This window comes from Capricornis sumatraensis, chromosome 17, assembly GCF_032405125.1.
Source record: "Capricornis sumatraensis isolate serow.1 chromosome 17, serow.2, whole genome shotgun sequence".
NCBI lineage: Eukaryota > Metazoa > Chordata > Mammalia > Artiodactyla > Bovidae > Capricornis > Capricornis sumatraensis.
The window spans coordinates 60,407,365-60,425,341 of NC_091085.1; the positions used below are offsets into that span (position 1 = coordinate 60,407,365).

The 17,977-nt window shown below is 51.3% G+C and overlaps 1 protein-coding gene across 1 annotated transcript; it reads right to left on the minus strand.

Moving 5' to 3' along the window:
• Positions 1-2,688: 2,688 nt before the first annotated feature.
• Positions 2,689-17,446, minus strand: LOC138093941 (calcium release-activated calcium channel protein 1). Its single transcript, XM_068990121.1, has 2 exons — positions 17,147-17,446; positions 2,689-3,637 (listed from the first exon to the last, which is right to left on the minus strand). The coding sequence occupies exons 1-2, from the start codon at positions 17,444-17,446 to the stop codon at positions 3,032-3,034; spliced, it is 906 nt and encodes a 301-aa protein (XP_068846222.1). The 3' UTR covers positions 2,689-3,031.
• Positions 17,447-17,977: the final 531 nt, after the last annotated feature.

The following is a 17,977-nucleotide window of genomic DNA, read 5'->3' on the forward strand; positions in this document are numbered from 1 at the left end:
GACCAACTTAAATTGGAATCCGCATAGGGCAGATTCCAATAGATTGGAAATCCTCCTTTTACAAGCCAATCTGATGATTCCTGAGTTCAGCCAAGTTAAGAAAAGAAAACCAAACACTCAGGAAAAACTCCACCCAGACCACAGGTCTCTGCAGAAGCAGAGAGGTGGGAATCTCAGAGAAGGATGGAAGAAGATGCCCAGGTCTTCTCTGGGGAGCCAGTGATTTTTCATACAGGGGTACCTGCTCCACCCTACTCAGTCCCAGTCAGAGGGCCATCTGGGGACAGAAGAGGGGGTGGGTCTTGGTACATGTGATACAGGATGGAGGCTAGAAGCTGCAATAGGAAAAAGAAGGGCCCCCTTCCCAACTCAGCCCACCAAGCTGCTGTTGGCCACGTCCAAGTTTATACAGAAGGACAAGAGCTTAAGGAAGCCCACACATGTGCATGTGTGCTACGTTGCTGCAGTTGGGTCCGACTCTTTGTGACCCCATGGATTGTAGCTGGCCAGGCTCCTCTGTCCATAGGATTCTCCGGGAAATACTGGAGTGGTCTGTCATGCCCTCCTCTTGCAGATTCTTTACCTACTGAGTCACCTCGGAAGCCCAAGGAAGGCCACGCTTTCCTCCATGAACTCTCACTTCATTCAGTCAGAGCACTTTGTTTTTGTAAAACCACTTTCTATGTCAGGGTTATGGGACAGAACAGAGCTCTCAAACTCAAAGGCCCTCTGGGGCCAGACAAGTAACATAGGAAGCTGGGCTGGTGTTGTGGTGGGGGCTGTGGCAAATTCATTTCCTGGGAAGAAGGAGCTGCAACTCAGCTCCTGTTCATTGTGGCTCTGCAAGAAGGTAGGCCAGTAATGCCACTGCTGGATCTTCCAATTTCTTCAGCAATGCCAAAATCAGCCGATGTAAGATTTCTGGGAGTGTCTAGGCTCCAAGCCAGACTTACTTCCAGGTTTGAATTCTGCCCAATAATTACTTACCCTCTTTAGACAACAATTTCTTGTCATCTGCAAAATGGAGATAAAATTCCTGCCAAAATGCACAACCTGATCATAAAAATGAGGAAATACCAGAGAATCTAGATGGAGGTTGCATTCTACAAAACCACTGGCTTAAACTCTTCAAAAATGTTATTAAAGAGGACAAAGAAAGGCTGTTCCAAATTAAAGATGACTAGAGAGGGACTTTCTTGACAGTCCAGGGGTTGAGACTTCACTTTCTACTGTAGGGGATGCAGGTTCAATACCTGGCTGGGGAGCTAAGATCCCACGTGCCTCGGGGACGAAAAACCAAAACATAAAACAGAAGCAATGTAGTAAAGGCGACCAAAGGGACATGACAGCTCATTGCAATGCATGATCCTGGATGGGAGAATCACTGCAAGAGAGGACACAATGGGGATAAGAACAAAATTGAAAACGTTGTATCAGATAACAGTATCACATCAATGTCAAATTTCCTGAGTTTGATCACTGAACTGTGCTTATGTAGAGGAATGTGCTAGATTTTAGAAGGAAATCTGCAACTAACGCATATGGTTCAGAGGGAAACACATATTGTCATCCTCACTATTCAGTTTTGGTATCTGCAAATCTGTCTACTTGCTGAGGTCAAACAAGGTGACCCTCTGCCTTAGTTTCAACTCATGCTGTAAACATCTATCCTTTTCACAACCTATTTAGCGACTGGGGATGAGGGGATGAGGGGATGATGGGGCCCCGAGCCACCTTCCCCACAGGCCTTCCCAGTCGTCCCAGAGTCAGCAGTGGCGCATCGCCATGGTAGAAATGCGCCCAGTGGCACCTGGTCACCTGTCGGGGGGCTGCTGACACATCCCCCCCGGCCACCACCCACCTCCACTTGTAGAGGAGAGAGAGGCGAGGGGTGGAGGGAGGGCAGAGTTTGGGGGTTTTAAAAGCCCTCATATTTGGGGGCTTTTAAAAGTCGGTGATTTCACTATTAAAATGACCCCCAAGGGTAGCAATGAAGCACTGTTTACAGTGTTAGGAGCACAGGAAGAGTGGCATGCCTTACAGGGAACATACGTGTGTGTTACAAATAAGTGACAGTGCTGTTGTGATAAGTTCAACGTTAAGGTGTCTTTAAAAAATATATTTTAAGTAAGGTGTCTTTAAAAAGAAACATGCAGCGAGTTCCCTGGTGGTCCAGTAGTTAGGACTTTGCCTTTCAATGCCCACAGTGGGTGCAGGTTCGATCGATCCCACATGCTGCCTGGCCAAAACACCAAAACAGAAGCAGTACTGTAACAAATTCAACAAAGACTTAAAAAATGGTCCATATCAACAACAACAAAAAAACTAAAAAAAAAAAAAAAAAAGTGACCAGATGCTCGCAGGAACCTAACCCCTTTCTCTTAGGAGCAGTGGTTCAGCATTCAATTAATTCAGTGTCCTGTAACTATAAAACAGAACGTGAATGATAAGAACTGCCTACATAGACATTTCAGTTACTGCTCATGCAACTTTTTCAGATAGGTTGGAAATATCCCAAAACGTTGAAATTTTTTTTTTTTTTGCTTAGAGGCTCACCTGACTGGGCCACTGGGAGAAACGCCAGGCAGTTCAGACCCAACAAATACAGACACAAGAGGAGGTGTCCCTTATGAGTATATTTCTGTGTTCACACATGCGCACACGCACACAACCGACGCTGAACGGGGAGGGAGGGCAAGACGCAAAGAACAGGAGGCATCCAGGTGGTACCTGCTCGGGGGAGGAGGAGGGACAAAGGGAGCGTTTGTCCCCACTCTGGCTCCCGGTGGTGGCCTCTGAGCAGGAGGTGACCCTGGAGCTGGAAGAACAGGAAGTGCTTATTCTCTTAGAGGAAAGTTTCAAAGTGCAGTAACTTCTCTTTAAAAAAAAAAAGCCTCTTTCCTCCACTTTCTGCCCCCCACCCCTGACGAAAGCCCAGCCCCCTGCACACGCTGTCCTTGAGGCTGGGGCAGGACAAGGTCGTGGGGAAGGGCATAAGGCCAAAGCTCTGAAATGCCCAGCCCAGGGAGGCTTAGGCATAGTGGCTACCCGGGGTCAGGGGGTGGTCCCCTCTGTGGTCTAGCTGGTCCTGCAGGCGGGCAAACTCGGCCAGTTCGTTGAGTTCCTGGAACTGTCGGTCCGTCTTATGGCTGACCAGTGAGCGGTAGAAGTGGACGGCAAAGACAATAAAGATCAGGCCAAAGGGGACCATGATGGTGGTGGAGGCGATGGCGGCGGCCTGGCCTGGGGTGATGCCGCCGGTGCTGCTGACGTTGGCAGCCGCCTCGCCGGCTGGGGGTTTGCTGGTGGGCCGCAGCTGGTCTGGCTGCTTCTTGAGGGGCAAGAACTTGACCCAGCAGAGCAGCACGACCTCGGCCAGGAAGAGCAGCGTGCCGATGACGGTGGAGAAGGCCCAGGCCAGCTCGATGTGGCGGTGCATGCGTTCGTGAGGCGACTCCTTGACCGAGTTGAGGTTGTGCACGTTGCTCACGGCCTCGATGTTGGGCAGGATGCAGGTGCTGATCATGAGCGCAAACAGGTGCACAGCCACCAGCACCGTGGTGCAGGCGCTGAAGGCGATGAGCAGCCCCGGAGGGTAGTCGTGCTCAGCATCCAGTTGTACCTCCACCATTGCCACCTGGGGGGGGAGGAGTGGGGAGAGGTGGGCTGAGTGACAAGGACGGTCACGGCTCAGAGGCTCTCCTCCCATCAGGCTCTGGTCCCTGGGTAAGTCACTCTGAGGCCTCTCTGAGCCTCAGCTTCTGTTATCTGTATAACGGGGATGATAGACCCACCCACTTAGGTTTGAGAAATGGCAGAAAGTACTGATAAAGAGAAAAGGCTCGAGGCCAGGCTGCCTGGATTTGAATCCCAGTTCTGCTACTCTTGAGCTGTTTACCCTTGGGAAAGTCACTGAACCTCTCTGAGCCTCAGCACTTTTATTTGTAAAATAGGGACATCATATCAGTTCATAGGCTCATTTTAACAATTAAATGAGAGTTCCTAGTACTGGGCTTCCCTGGTGGCTCAGATGGTAAAGAATCTGCCTGCAACACAGGAGACCTGGATTTGATCCCTGAGTCGGGAAGATCCCCTCAAGGAGGAAATGGCAATGCACTCCAGTATCTTGCCTGGAGAATTTCATGGACAGAGAAGTCTGGCAGGCGATAGTCCAGAGTCCCAAAGAGATGGACACAACTGAGCAACTAACACTTTCAGTACATGACAAACACCCTCCAAATAGTAGTCACCACAAATGGTTAAAATGGTAAGTTGTATGTAAATTTCACTATGACTAAAAAAAGAGTTTACATTAATGAAAAATGGCATCCTCCCTATTGGAGCCACACTCCCATCCCCAAGGAGAGGTTTCTTCTTGCCTTGCTCTGGGCATAAGAGGAGGCGTGGGGTGAAGAGATGAAGGCCCTCCCAGGTCATACCAGGCCCTTTCTGAGAACACAGAGCACCAACCACAAAGGAGTCAAGAGAGGCTTCCCAGAAGAGATGGGCTGTGACGGGTGCTGCAGTGCAGACTGCAAGCCCTGGGGCCATCTCCTCCTCCGGCCCCAGCACTGGGCTCAGAGCCCCACGGCTGACGTACTAGCTGCTCCCCAGTTCCTGGAGACCTGTGGATCTGGGGTTACCAGGGGCATGCTCCAGGCCCCGCCACCCACCTCCTCTCACCTGGGCCTTGCAAATCACCCCCATGTAAAGAAGCCAGCTCATCAGACCTGGGCTGGGAGAAGCGGGTGGTGGGCACACTGCCAGGAGCTGCCTGCCGAGGCCAGAGACTGGGGCGCAAGTGCCAATGGCAATACCATTAAGGAGAATGACCCTTTATAAAGGGTTTGCTGTGTATGTGCCAGGCTCAGAAGGGGGAGGACTGAGGCTAAAATGTACCCACAAGCTCCATACCTGCCCTGATCCCTCCTTACTCCTGGGAAGGGAATGGGCTCCTTCCTTCCAGCTTTCTTGTCTGTAATACCTGGCCCTGTCTGATTTCATTTCTTGTACCTCTTCAGCCTTCTGAGGCCTGGAAAGGCAATGTGGGGCAGTAGTTAGGAGCATGGGCTCTGGAGCCAGGCTGCCTGCTTCCAGCCCTGACTCCTCTGCCCTTTATTAGGCTGTGTGACTCTGGCAAGTTCCTTCAACTTTCTGAGCCTCAGTTTCCTCATCTGTGGGGAAAAAAAAAAAAAAAGGAGGACTATAGGGGCAATTCCCTGGCACTCCAGGGTTAGGACTCAGCAATTTCACTGTCAAGGTTTGATCCCTGGTCAGGGAACAAAGATCCTGCATGCTGCACAGCATGGCTGAACTAACAAAAAACCCAGGGACTTCCCTGGTGGTCCAGTGGCTAAGACTCCATGCTCCCAATGCAGGGGCACTGGGTTTGATCCCTGGTCGGGGAACTAGATTCCGAGTGCCACATGCCAACAGTCTGCATGCTGCTACTAAAGATTCCATGTGTTGCAATGAAGACTGAAGATCTTGAGCACCACAACTAAGACCCAGTGCAGCCAAACAAATAAATATTAAAAAAAAAAAACCAGAATACTAGTATATAACTCAGAGAGTTGTGAGGACTGAATTAATCCCACATCAAATCCTTGGGCTTCCCTGACAGCTCAATTGGTAAGGAACCTGCCTGCAATCAAACCAGGAGACCCTGGTTTGATTCCTGGGTTGGGAAGATCTGCTGAAGAAGGGATAGGCTACCCACTCCAGTATTCTTGGGCTTCCCTGTGACTCAGCTGGTAAAGAATTTGCCTCCAATGTAGGAAATCTGGGTTTGACCCCTGGGTTGGGAAGATCCCCTGGATGAGGGAAAGGCTACCCACTCCAGTATTCTGGGCTGGAGAACTCCATGGACTGAATAGTCCATGAGGTCTCAAAGAGTCAAACTGATTGCATGACTTTCACTTCACTTCAAATCCTTAGTGCCTGGCCTAGAGTAAACCCTCAATAAAAGGAGCTTTATTAGTGCTGTTGTAATTCAGTTAAAAAACTTCACTCCCAATCCCAGCATCTCTGTATGAAACCCCTCTGCCTGGGCTGGGTTTCTATCCCCCAACCTGAGCTGAGGACACCAAAGCCAAACTGGCAAACCTGAGTTTTGGCTCCAGAATCATCACTGCTTCCCCCTGGGTAACCTTGGTCAAGACTCTTCCCTTTGTCTCTGACAAAGGAGGGGATGTGGCAAGGTTAAGGTCACCATCTAGAGGTGATTTGGAGTCAGATATTTTGAGAATCTGGTGAAAATAGTGGATATTTCTTAAGACACCCAGGTATATATAGTCATAGGGCTTTTCAGACAATTTCAACAGGATTCGCAGACTTTTGTCTTAGAATTCCCACAATTGATGGTTGTATAAACTTCTCAGCCCAGGAGTTTGTAAAATGTTTTAAGTTCACATAAATCTGGGGCAGTGCGCCATGAGGATTTGGGCCATTTTTAGGATCACTGGTGGCCTAAGGCCAAGGCTGAGATTTCTTAGCACTTAGGGCATCAGGGCACGGCGGGTTAAGGGCTGTACCCCGGGCTCCCTGGTTTCTGTCCTCAGGCCTGATCATGCTGGAAAAGGGGGGAGCACCTCCAGCAGGGCATACCTCCTGCCTCCTCCCCACCCCTGGCACTTTCTCTTCCTGTTTTGGCTTGCTGCCCCGGAAGCTGAAACTGGAGAAAGGACGAGCAGGAGAGCCAGCTGCTTAGCTGCTCTAGGCCCACGGGCTATTGTTTCACTCACTGGAAATGTCCAGACCCATCAGGTACATGGGGCCCAGAGCTGGGTGCCTATATGCGGAGGGGAGGGGGAACAGGCCAACATATACAGTCACCAATCTGTTCCCTTAAACCTGGTATCTCTACCTCTAGAGAGCCATTAAGAGTAAACTGCCTCCTCCACTGGTAAGCTCTCAATGCCACAGGGGTTGAAGAGGTGAAGTCCTTGCCACAAGGATTCAAACAGATTAATGAATAAAAGCCCTTAGCATAAGACCTGGCATGCATATATACATCTATATTACACTTAAATAAAGCGTCAGTGATGGATACATGTATATGTATGGCTGAGTCACTCCGCTATACACCTGAAACTATCACAACATTGTTAATCGGCTATGTGTGTGTATGTGTGTGTGTGTGTGTTAGTTGCTCAGTCGTGACCGACTCTGCGACCCCATGGACTGTAGCCCGCCAGGCTCCTCTGTCCATGGGATTTCCCAGGCAAGAATACTGGAGTGGGTTGCCATTTCCTCCTCTGGGGGATCTTCCCGACCCAGGGACTGAACTCACATCTGTCTCCTGTGTCTCCTGCATTGGCAGGCAGATTCTTTACCACTGAGTCACCTGGGAAGCCCATCAATGATAATTAGCAACACCATTATTACGTTTTCACAAATGAGGAAACTGAAGCTCAGAGAGGTGAAGTCAGCAGTCCCAAGCATTATTCTGCTGTTGAGTGGAGGATCTATACTTAAGTCCACTTAGCTCTAAAGCCTGTGTGCAAAGGGGTTAACAGCATTTTCCTCACACCTGCTTCTACAGACTGAATGTCTGTGAACACTCTAAATTCATATTTGAAATCCTAACCCCCAGGGTGATGGTGTTAGGAGGAAGGGCCTTTGGGGTGATTAGGTCATGAGGGTGGCGCCCTTGCAATAGGATTAGCACCCTTATAAAAGAGAACCCCCAGAGACCCCCTCACCACTCTTGCCCTGTGAGAACACAGCAAGTAGTAAGACAGTGTCTGTGAACTAGCAAGTCAGCCCCTTACCAGATGCTGCATTTGTTGGCACCTTGATCTTAGACTTCTAGCCTCCTGAACGGTGAGAAATAAATATCTGTTGTTTATAAGCCACCCGGGCTGTGGTATTCTGTTTTAGCAGCCCAGACAGACTAAGACAATCACCAAGGAGATTAAATGAGGTCTTGACATGTTTTTAACAAAGGGCCAGCCCACAGAAGGTACTCAATAAATCTCAGTTAAAAAGAAAAACACAGGGCTTAAAGTGGAAGACGAATAGCTCCTGGACGCCCTCAGCTGAGGCTGGTGAGAGCTGACCCCACGTTCTGTCCCCTAGGGAGGGGGAGGGGCTCAGACGCCCCACTCTGGACCCAGTCTGCCTCTTTCTAAGGCTGTCCCTGCTAGAAACCCCAGGTGGAAGGAGAATGTGTGCCCCAAAGCACAGCTGACCACCGCAGCGGGACAGGAAGCACTGCTGCCACACCATTTGTCACGCCCCAGAGCCAGAACACTGCAGCTGCTGGGACACACCTGGCCAGGGGACTCCAGAACTTCCCCTGAGGTCCTAAGCTGGGAGGAGGGGGTTAGGTAGGCTGGGCAGCTCAGCGTGTGAACCGAGCTCCTTCAAGGAGGAGGATGGGCTCCAGAAGAAGCCCCATCGACTGTGCTGGGCCCTACAGTTCCTGGAACTTGACCACACTGGTTGGCTCTAGGTACTGTCCCCACCTGGGGGACCAAGCTCCATGTCCTGGCACTGTGGGAAGGAATGGCTGACACAGATCAGGTCTCCTGATGAGAACTGTTCACAAGCAGAAAAACGACTGCTTTTTTCAGAATGTGTCCCACTTGGGAAATCTCCCCAAGAGTAGGGAGGGTAAAGCCAGGAGGGCCTCGTGGAATCTGGCAGGCGACTCCCAGGGCCCCAGCTGAGTCCCAGAGAGATCAGATCAGATCAGATTGCAAGCAGCTTCGCAAGGTAAATATAGCCAGAGTGCTGGGCCGTTAACCCAAAATAAACAGCTCCCAGCCAGCCACGGGCCTGCTTAAACCTGGACACATGGGTTCTAAAGGGTGAGGAGGGGTGAGGGACCACCAGCCCCACGTCACCCTGGTCCGTGGACCTCCGATGCCTCCCTCCCCCGCCCCCCACTGGGACATCAAACCTCAACCATGGGCTAAGAGGCGCCTGTGATCCCAAGAAGGGTAGGGCCTGGCTGGCTTTGCCAGGTGTCTGCCCACCACACCCGGATGCCAACCACCTCTCCTCACTCCTGCTGGGCTCCCTGGAGAACCCCTGCCACCTGGCGCCTAGAAGGCTGGGCCCCTCGGAGGCAGCCCTCCCATGCCTGGCTCGACCCGGGCGCCCAACAGCTGGGAGACATGACTCTGCCTTCCCCAGCCTGCGCTTCTCCTGATCACTCAGGCCGCCAAGCCACAGTCACCCCAGGTCACCCAGGGCCGTCTGAGCCTGCGGCCCCCACCTCAGATACAAACCATCTATTAAGAGAGGATTGAGGGCTCCTCTAGGAGTTTACAAACTTTTCTGACCACTACAGCGCAGTATTCCAAAGGTTTCCATAAATAGACACATACCCACTTATAACAGAAACAAGTTTCCCCAAACAATAATTATCTTTAAAGCATGCTAATCCAGTCTACTCTTAAACACGTGACACATGCGGCTGCTTTCTATTTCATTCCACTCTTCTTCCAATAAAAATTAAAATGCTGGTTGCGACTCACTTCTTGTCACGAGTCACTAACAGGCTGAAGCTGCAGGAGGGAGCAGAGAACAGGCCTAGTCTTACTGTTCATCTGGCTAATTTCGAGCACCTCCGGTCTCTCTCAAGTCACCTCTGTTCCAGGGCGCTCCAAGTGAGGATGGGGCCATTCATTCAATCACGGACAATTTTTTTTTTCCTTTGGTGGTGCTGTGAGGGTTATGGGACCTCAGTTCACTGATCGGGGATCGAACCTGCACCCTGAGTAGCGCAAGAGCCAAGTCCCAACGACTGGACTGCCAGGGAATTGCCCTTACGAACTTACTGAGAACTTTTTTCTCTAAGTTTTTCTGAGAACTGACTATGTGCTTGGAGGATCTTGTGGCTCTGCTGGAGACAAAGCAGGAAGACAGAAGGAAGAATCCCTGCCTCAGGGAGGATGACAGGCACTGAAGGTGTAGGGAGGTATTTTCAGATGGTGATAAGCAACGCTCCTCCATCGCTGCACTTGCCAAACACGTTCTGAAGATGTAACGACATGTCCGGTTTCCTCCACTCTACTTTCCTGCTTCTCTAGCTTCCCCACACTTCCCTTGTCCCTCCAGGAGCCTCAGGAATGAATGAATGTTAAAGGATGTTAAAGGATGTTAAAGAATGTTAAAGGAATGAATGAAGGTCAGAATTGACCCAGGGTCTCTAAAGTGCCTGAAGACAATCCCATGTGATCCATTGGAAACCAGAAGACCACAGGAGAACTCTCATGACATTCCTTTTTTGGCTCATCCTTTAAACTTTTCAATATTGTGTCTTTACTTACTTTAGTTCCCCAACCAGGGATTGAACGTGGGCCCTGGCAGTGAAAGTGCTGAGTCCTAACCACTGGACCACCAGGGAAGTTCCTATGTACCTTAAAATAATTCGTTTTTTTTTTTTTAATTTTTAGTTTTTGGCCATGCTGTGTGACTTGAGGGATCTTAGCTCCCCAACCAGGGCTCAAACCCGCAACTCCGGCAGTGGAAGCACAGGGTCTTAACCACTGGATCGCCTATGTACCTTTTAATACTCACGCTTTACTAGCAACTCATATCATACATTACCATATATCTATGTATGAATACTAAGTCTAATGTTGACAATATTTTGAGTGGGGTGTGCACTCAAAGTGTTGTTGGAGACCATCACCTAGACCAGGGGTTGCCAAACTGGCCTGCAATGTACTTTCTGCAAAGGAAGTTCTATTAGCACATAGCCACGCCCACTCACTCGCTAAGGTCAGTGACTGCTTTCAAGCTAGAACAGAACTGAGGACAGGTTTCCCCCCCGTAATGTATCTCTGAAACCATTCACGAGCTGAAATGGCCTTAAGGGACGGAGCAATTACCTTAGGAGATATTTTGCGAACATATGCACAAATAAACTGAGATTAAAGCACTGATGCTCACAGACACAGCTCAGAGCTCTGACAGCTTGATGCCGAGATGCTGAGTGTGATTCCTGGGAAAGGAGCTTGGTGGTATCAGTCTTACCCCTTAGGGTGCATGCTGCCTCTATAACTGCTAGCTGCAAACCAAATGCTGCATGCTATTTTCAACTTTCACCATTTTTTGGTAAAAGTAAAAATTCTCTTTGGGTTTCTTTCAGGCTAGTGAAAACAGGTACAAATGCAGGTCTTCTGTAAAATCGAGGAGGTGTAAAGTGATCTTGTGAAAAGTGGGGGGGGACACCTGTAGTTACCACTGAGACCGTGTGGCCAGCAAAGCTGAAAATATTTACTTCACAGAAAAAGGTGGCCCATTTTGGGTTAGATCAATGCTCCTAAAAAGGAATATCAAACCACGGTCCCAGAGGATTCTCCTCTGAAGAGTTTGTGGTTCTATCAGTTTGGGGCATTCCCTTCTGGGAAGCATATTAAAGGCCCCCTGAGAAGACGTTCCACCAGAGAGAAACTTGCTCTTGTTTAACTTTCCTCAGAAGTTTTAGGGCTTCCCTGGTGGTCCAGTGGGTAAGCCTCTGTGCTTCCACTGCAGGGGACATGGGTTCAATCCCAGACTGGGGGACTAAGATCCCCCATGCTGCACAGCCTGGCCAAGAAATTTAAAAAGTGTAAACTGTCACAGTTTTTATTAACATTATTAATTAATTAATTTATTGGCAGCACTATGTCCTTGGACTGCAAGGAGATCCAACCAGTCCATTCTAAAGGAAATCAGTCCTGAATATTCACTGGAAGGACTGATGCTGAAGCTGAAACTCCAATATTTTGGCCACCTGATGTGAAGAGCTGACTCATTGGAAAAGACCCTGATGCTGGGAAAGACTGAAGGCGGGAGGAGAAGGGGACGACAGAGGATGAGATGGTTGGATGGCATCACTGACTCGACGGACATGAGTTTGAGTAAGCTCCAGGAGCCGGTGATGGACAGGGAAGCCTGGCATGCTGCAGTCCATAGGGTCACAAAGAGTCGGACATGACTGAGCGATTAAACTGAACGTGGCATGTTGGACCTTAGTTCCCTGGCCAGGGATCGAACCTGCGTCCCCTGCAGTAGAAGGGCGGAGTCTTAACCACCAAGGATGCCCCATAAACTGTCAGTTTTATTTCTACAAGGGAACTCCTTCCCAACACTGATTACCAGAGTGTCACCTTGGGAAACCCTAGAACTCTCCTTCACCAGCCCTGGACCCAGAAACCAGCAGAGCTCAACACAGACCCTGGCTGAAAACCCCAGACACGTGCACAGGCACTTGTGAAGTTTTCCAAAAGGCTTCTCAGCTAGGCAGGGAGTGCCTTTCCCTTGGGGCATTTAACAAAATTCCATTTATACCGACTCAGCCTACAGAAGGATCCATCTGTAAGACTTCGAAGACCCAGTTTTCAGCCAGCTACATGGAACGTGGCGAGAGGGTGATTGAGTGGAAAAGGCTCCAAATCAGACAGACCATGGCTTGAAATCTACTAGCTGGATGATCGCAACCTCAGTGAGCCTTTTAGTTTCCTCACCTACAGTGCATACCCTTAAGGACTGTTCTGAGGATTAAAAAATGAATGGAAAAAAAAAAGGTCCAGGCTCATGCCTGGCGTTCAGTAAATAGTAACATCATCAACATTATTCAAGAATTCATCAGGGGACTTCCCTGGTGGTCTAGCAGTTAAGAATCGGCCTTCAAATGCAGGAGACTTGGGTTTAATCCCTGGTCAGGGAACTGAGACCCCACATAGTATACTGCAACTAAGACCCAACTCAGCCAAAAATAAATAAATGAATAAACATATTTAAAAAATTCATCATGGAACTCTTTTGCTCCAAAGTCTTCCCTGGCTCCCCACTGCCTATATCAGAAGGCCTTGCATTGTCTAGTCTGGAAAGATTCACCTTCCTCTACTATCCCTGGACATGGCTTCAACTCCAGCCACACCAGACTCTCTGCCTTTCCTACCCTAAGACCTTATCATTTCTCATCCTTGTAACTTTGCTCCTGATGCCTCCTCTGATAGAGAGTTCTTTCTCAGCTCTACTCTACCACCCTTAAGGCTTAGCTGGAATCACATTCTTCTAAACCAGTTAACTCTCATAAAAGCAGTCCCAGGAATTTCCTAGCAGTTTCAATGCCGTGGGCCTGGAGTTCAATCCCTGGTCAGGAAACTAGGATCCTGCATACTGCGTGGCCAAAAGAGAGTAGTCTCAGCATTATGGGGACAAGGGTGAGCGAGTTTCTGTCACACCTGGACCACGTATATTTTAAGTGCTTTGCAGATACAAATGAACCATCACACTGACCCATTGAGGTTGGTTATTGCTATTACTCCCATTTCACAGCTGAGGAAACTGAGGCCCGGAGACATTAAGCAACTTCCCCAGCATCTCTAAGCGGCACAGTTCTAAGCGGCAGAGCAGGGATCTGGATCCCACTCAAGCAGTCTGGCTCCAGGGTCTCTGTCCTTTATTTTACTCTACAATACTTGAGCCTCCCAACTCAGTCCTTCCATCATTCTCTCTGGTGCTTCCTCTCCCGCAGCAGTGAGGCTACACCACAGTCACAGGGCCTGGAAGCTTCCCAGCCAGGTAACCTCAGACAAGTCATTCACTGGGCACTCACCCTCACTCCCCATTCTGAAGCTCACAAGACATGGTTGAAGGAGAGTACTTAGCAGGTGTCAACCTATTCCAAGATCCTAATCAACAGTGGTAATATTTACCACTAGTACTTAGCACCATGAGGAGTAATACTAATTTCTTACTCATCTCCATGCCCCCTGAACTCCCAACATGTCACAGAGGCTCAATAACATCTTATGATTTGAGCCCTTCCTTCCAACTCACTTTCAGAGAAATGCCAAGCTGCTTCTGAGCCCGCTCTGGAACCTGGGAACAAAAGGGTGCTGGCAAGCAGAGAACTTGAGGAGGCAGATAATCCAAAAATAATTGATCCCAGGTCATGGAAAGCATTTTGTTTATGGCAACAGGCTGACCTTCCCAATTATCTTCTGCTTAGGCTAACATTACAGGCTGCCCTCCCCAGGAAACCAAGATTGTTGTGTGTGCGCGTGTGCACTTGCCATAGCCCCCAGGGGACAGGGTCAGGCCGAGGCTGGCTGCCTCTTGCTGAGAGGTAAACTGAGGCAGGGGTGGCCTGAATCACAGCACCCTAAGCTCAAGGAGCACCTGCAGGCTGCTGATCCTCTGCTACATCCTGGGCCCTTGGTTTTAGAGACTGGATGCTGAACCCAGACAAGGTGTGCTATTTCCAGAAGCTCCATCAGGAGTGGGATGCTTGTCTGTAGACCAGAGAGGGCTCACCTAAGGGTCCATCATCAGATCCTGACAATTCCTCAACCCTTTGTGGGTCCAAGTGAACCTTGTAATGACTCTTCATGCAAGTCCATGGAGGAGCAGAATATGTGTTTCCTTTGTACACACGAGAAAACTGCCCCCAAAGAGTAAAGGCACTTGCCTGAGGTCCCATTGCCTATCGCCTCAGCACATCAGGGCAGCTGTCCAGGCCTTTCCGCCTGGGAAAGGGGAGTCTCTCCATGCCCTCCAGGCTCCTGGGAGACCTTCCCTCAATTTCACCTTGTGCGCAGCTGAGTCTGGCAACCTCACCAACTCTCTACCCCTAGGAAATCAAAGGTCACATCATATCACTTCTTCTGGGTTTCCCAGTCTCTCAGAAGGAAGCCCTCTGGGGGCAGGAAGTTGGTTGTGCTGACTCACAGGCCAAGGGAGAGTAGTCCAGGAAACCTGCTCACTCCGTTTCCATAGCACCTGTCTGCATGGCACTCCTTCCTCTCTGAGGCTCATTCACAAGGCTGAGTGCCTGTGGTGGGGGGCGGGGTGCAGGCTGACCTGCCCTCTTGAGCCCTTCTCTCCACCCCAACCCCATCTCTCCCCCTTGTTTGCAGACTCGCGGCAGATGCAGATACTCTCTTGTTAAGTGCCTTCCCAGAATGGAAGTGGGCACGGGCTTCAGCCTTTCCTGCTGGCAGAACTTTGGGGATTTCATCGCTGGAGCCAGCAAGCCTTCTCCACCCGAGCTGGGTAGCATAAAGGTCCCCAAGAGACAGTCTGGTTGAGTCAAGGCCCACCAAGTGCCGCAGGCCGCTCCTGCAGCCTGACTTCCCCACACTGTTTTTAGCAAGAGGAAGAGGGAGGTGACATCTGATCAGAAGGCCCGGCTTCTAAGAGACGACTCAAGAAGGCAGAAAAGCTTCACCCGTTGCCTCCTCACTGCTCCTGGCATGGGAAGGGGGCTGGGCAGCTATGGATTTACCACCCCAAGAGAAACGGGAACAGGCACCCCACCATCTGAAACAATTCACTGCTGTGAAGAGCTGACAGCCGCTGTTGTCACTCCCTTCCCCCTAACTGTAACATTTTATTTTCCTCAAGAGAAGTTTTTCTGCTCTATTTCTCATTCCCTACAAGGCCTGGTCCTAAGAGGTCCCTGGCAAGACGGGGCTCAGAGCTCCATACACCACAAATTGCATAAGTGTCCAACAGAGTTCTGCATACCAGCCAACCTGGGTTCAAATCCTGCTCCAGCAGGAGAGCTGTGTGGCCTTGGGAAGGTCCCATACCAAAATTACCTCCAAGCGCAGTGGAGGGCTTAGTGCGTCAGTTAGGGCATCTACACTGTGCAAGGCACCTGGTGGGCGCTTGGCTAAGTGTCAGCTGTTCCTAGAATTTGGGGCTGATGGAACAGAATCCTTTCCTATAGACCTAAACTAAAAACTAGAGTGACACTTCTTACAAACACACACATTCTATCCTTCCCTCTCAAAGGCTTCCTTGATTAAATTTTTTCAAAGAAAAAATTATTTATTTGGCTGCGCCACATCTTAGTTGTGGCACATGAACTCTTAGTTGCAGCATGTGGGATCCCTGACCAGGGATCAAACCTGGGCCCCCTGCATTGGGACAGTGGAGTCTTAGCCACTGGACCACCAGGGAAGTCCTCTATTAAATGCTTAAAGTCAGAGAAACTCCTGAGAAGCAGCCTTCATTCATCAATTGAGGAATCAATCAAGGCCCACAGAGGGATTCGTCCGAGGTTGCACAGGCAGCCAGGGCAGACTCAGGAAAGCGCGTCCCCTACCTCAGACAGCTAGTCTTGCCACCATGGCCCCGGGTGCTCTAGGCCTGCTTAGGGCTTCTAAAAGGTTCTCATTTCTTGCATCACCCACGAGTTTGTGGAGCCCAGGGAGAGTCCCAGATACACTCCCTTCCCAAGAAAATGCAAAGGGTGCAGCCACTCCCTCCCCCAAGGTCAAGAGCTTAGCTCACTCGCCAGTGAGGCAAGAGTGCTCTGGGCTAAAAACCTTGGGGTAGGGGGGGCAGACCCCATCCATGCTGAGATCAGGACTTATTCTGTAGCTGTCCTGAGAGACTCCAGGATTCCCAGCCTGAAGGCATCCTCAGAGCCACTTCTCAGCCCAACCTGCAGCCTCACCTACCCCACCCTCCAGAGGCTGGTTCTCACTCCAACCCAGCACACAAGGAGGTGGGGGTGGGGGTAGGGGCGGAGGGGGGAAACTAAGCCTACCCCCAACATCGAGAAAGAGCCCATTCAACGGGAACATGTCCCACCCTCCTCCCCCACACCCAGTGACTCAGTGGCAAGTTTCTGGAGCAGAAACTGAGGGTGGGGAGTGGTTGTCAAACCCCCAGGCTGAGGCCCTCGGAAAATACAACAGGAGAAAGGGTATCAGGAAATCCCCTCTACTAGATAATAAAGGAAGCTGGCCAATTCCTTCTGGCCTCAAGTGTGGGGGCACTAGGGAGATGGCTCAGGGGTCCTTCTCCCAACCTTCTGACACCTGCTCCCAAAGAGATCAGACTACTTATGTCAGTTTCCCTTCCACTTCAACATGCCTGGGACTCTTCTTACATCTACGTCGAGCATCCTGCTGTTTCTCTCTCCTCGCCGCATCAAGCTTGCCCATCTGAGCCCCCCAACCCTGGACATTTGTATGATACCCAACCTCCCACTACGGGTGTCACTTGTCCGCCTCTCATGTCCAGCACCTCCGGCCCTCCCAGCGTCCACGACAGCTTTCTCCCAGCTCTTCCCTTCACCCTCAGACCATCTAGCCCTCCCAGCCAGCTCCCCTGTGCGCCCCGTCGGGGCTGTGGGAGGCAGCGGCCAGGATCTGAGAGGGGGCAGGGCAGGGCGGCCAGAGCTCACCATGGCGAAGCCGGAGAGCAGAGCCGAAGTCCGGCTGGAGGCTTTGAGCTTGGCGCGGCTCAAGTAGAGTTTGCGCCAGGACAGCGCCTGCATCGAGTGCTCGTTGAGGCTCATCACCTCGGAGTAACTTTGGCCGATCCAGTCCGGGTAGGTGACGGCGGGCGGCGGCGGCGGCGACCCCGGGGGCTCCCCGTCCCCGCTGCGGCGGCGGCTCCGGCGGCTGCCGCTGGTGCTGTTGCCGCCGCTGAGGGGAAGCTCGGGGCTGTTGCTGCTCGGGGGCGGGGCGGGCTCCGGATGCATGGAGCACGCTGCAAAGGCGCGGGCCGGCCCGGGCGCCTGCTAGGGCAGTGGCCCCCACCCTGCGCCGCACCTCCGCCTCCGCTTGAGGAAGCCGCCGCCTGGCCCCAGCGCGGGTCCGGCCTCAGCCGGCTGGCCGCCAAAAGCAAATAGCTCGAAGAAGCGACCACAGCACAAAGTTACAGGGCCCCGGCGCCTTGCAAAAGCCCGGGGCAGCAGAGACGAGAGCCTGGGCTCAAGCAAGCGTCCCGGATCCCCGGGCCCGGACCCTCGGCGAGCGACACGATTGGCCGCCGCCTGGGATAATTTGCATGCGCCCCGCCCATCGGAGGGGGCGTGGTCAGTGTAAGTCATGTGATTCGTCTCATCCGACGGTACCGCCTACAGTCCCTGGCCAGGCGCCTTCAGCGCCCGCGCCTCTTCCTGGAAGCGGTTCAGCCCCCAGGCCTCTCTCTGTTCCCGCTGCCGGCGCCTCCCATCTCCGCAGCTGCTCTTATGGCCCTTCTCCCAGAGCTCGGACTCCTGGGTCGGCCC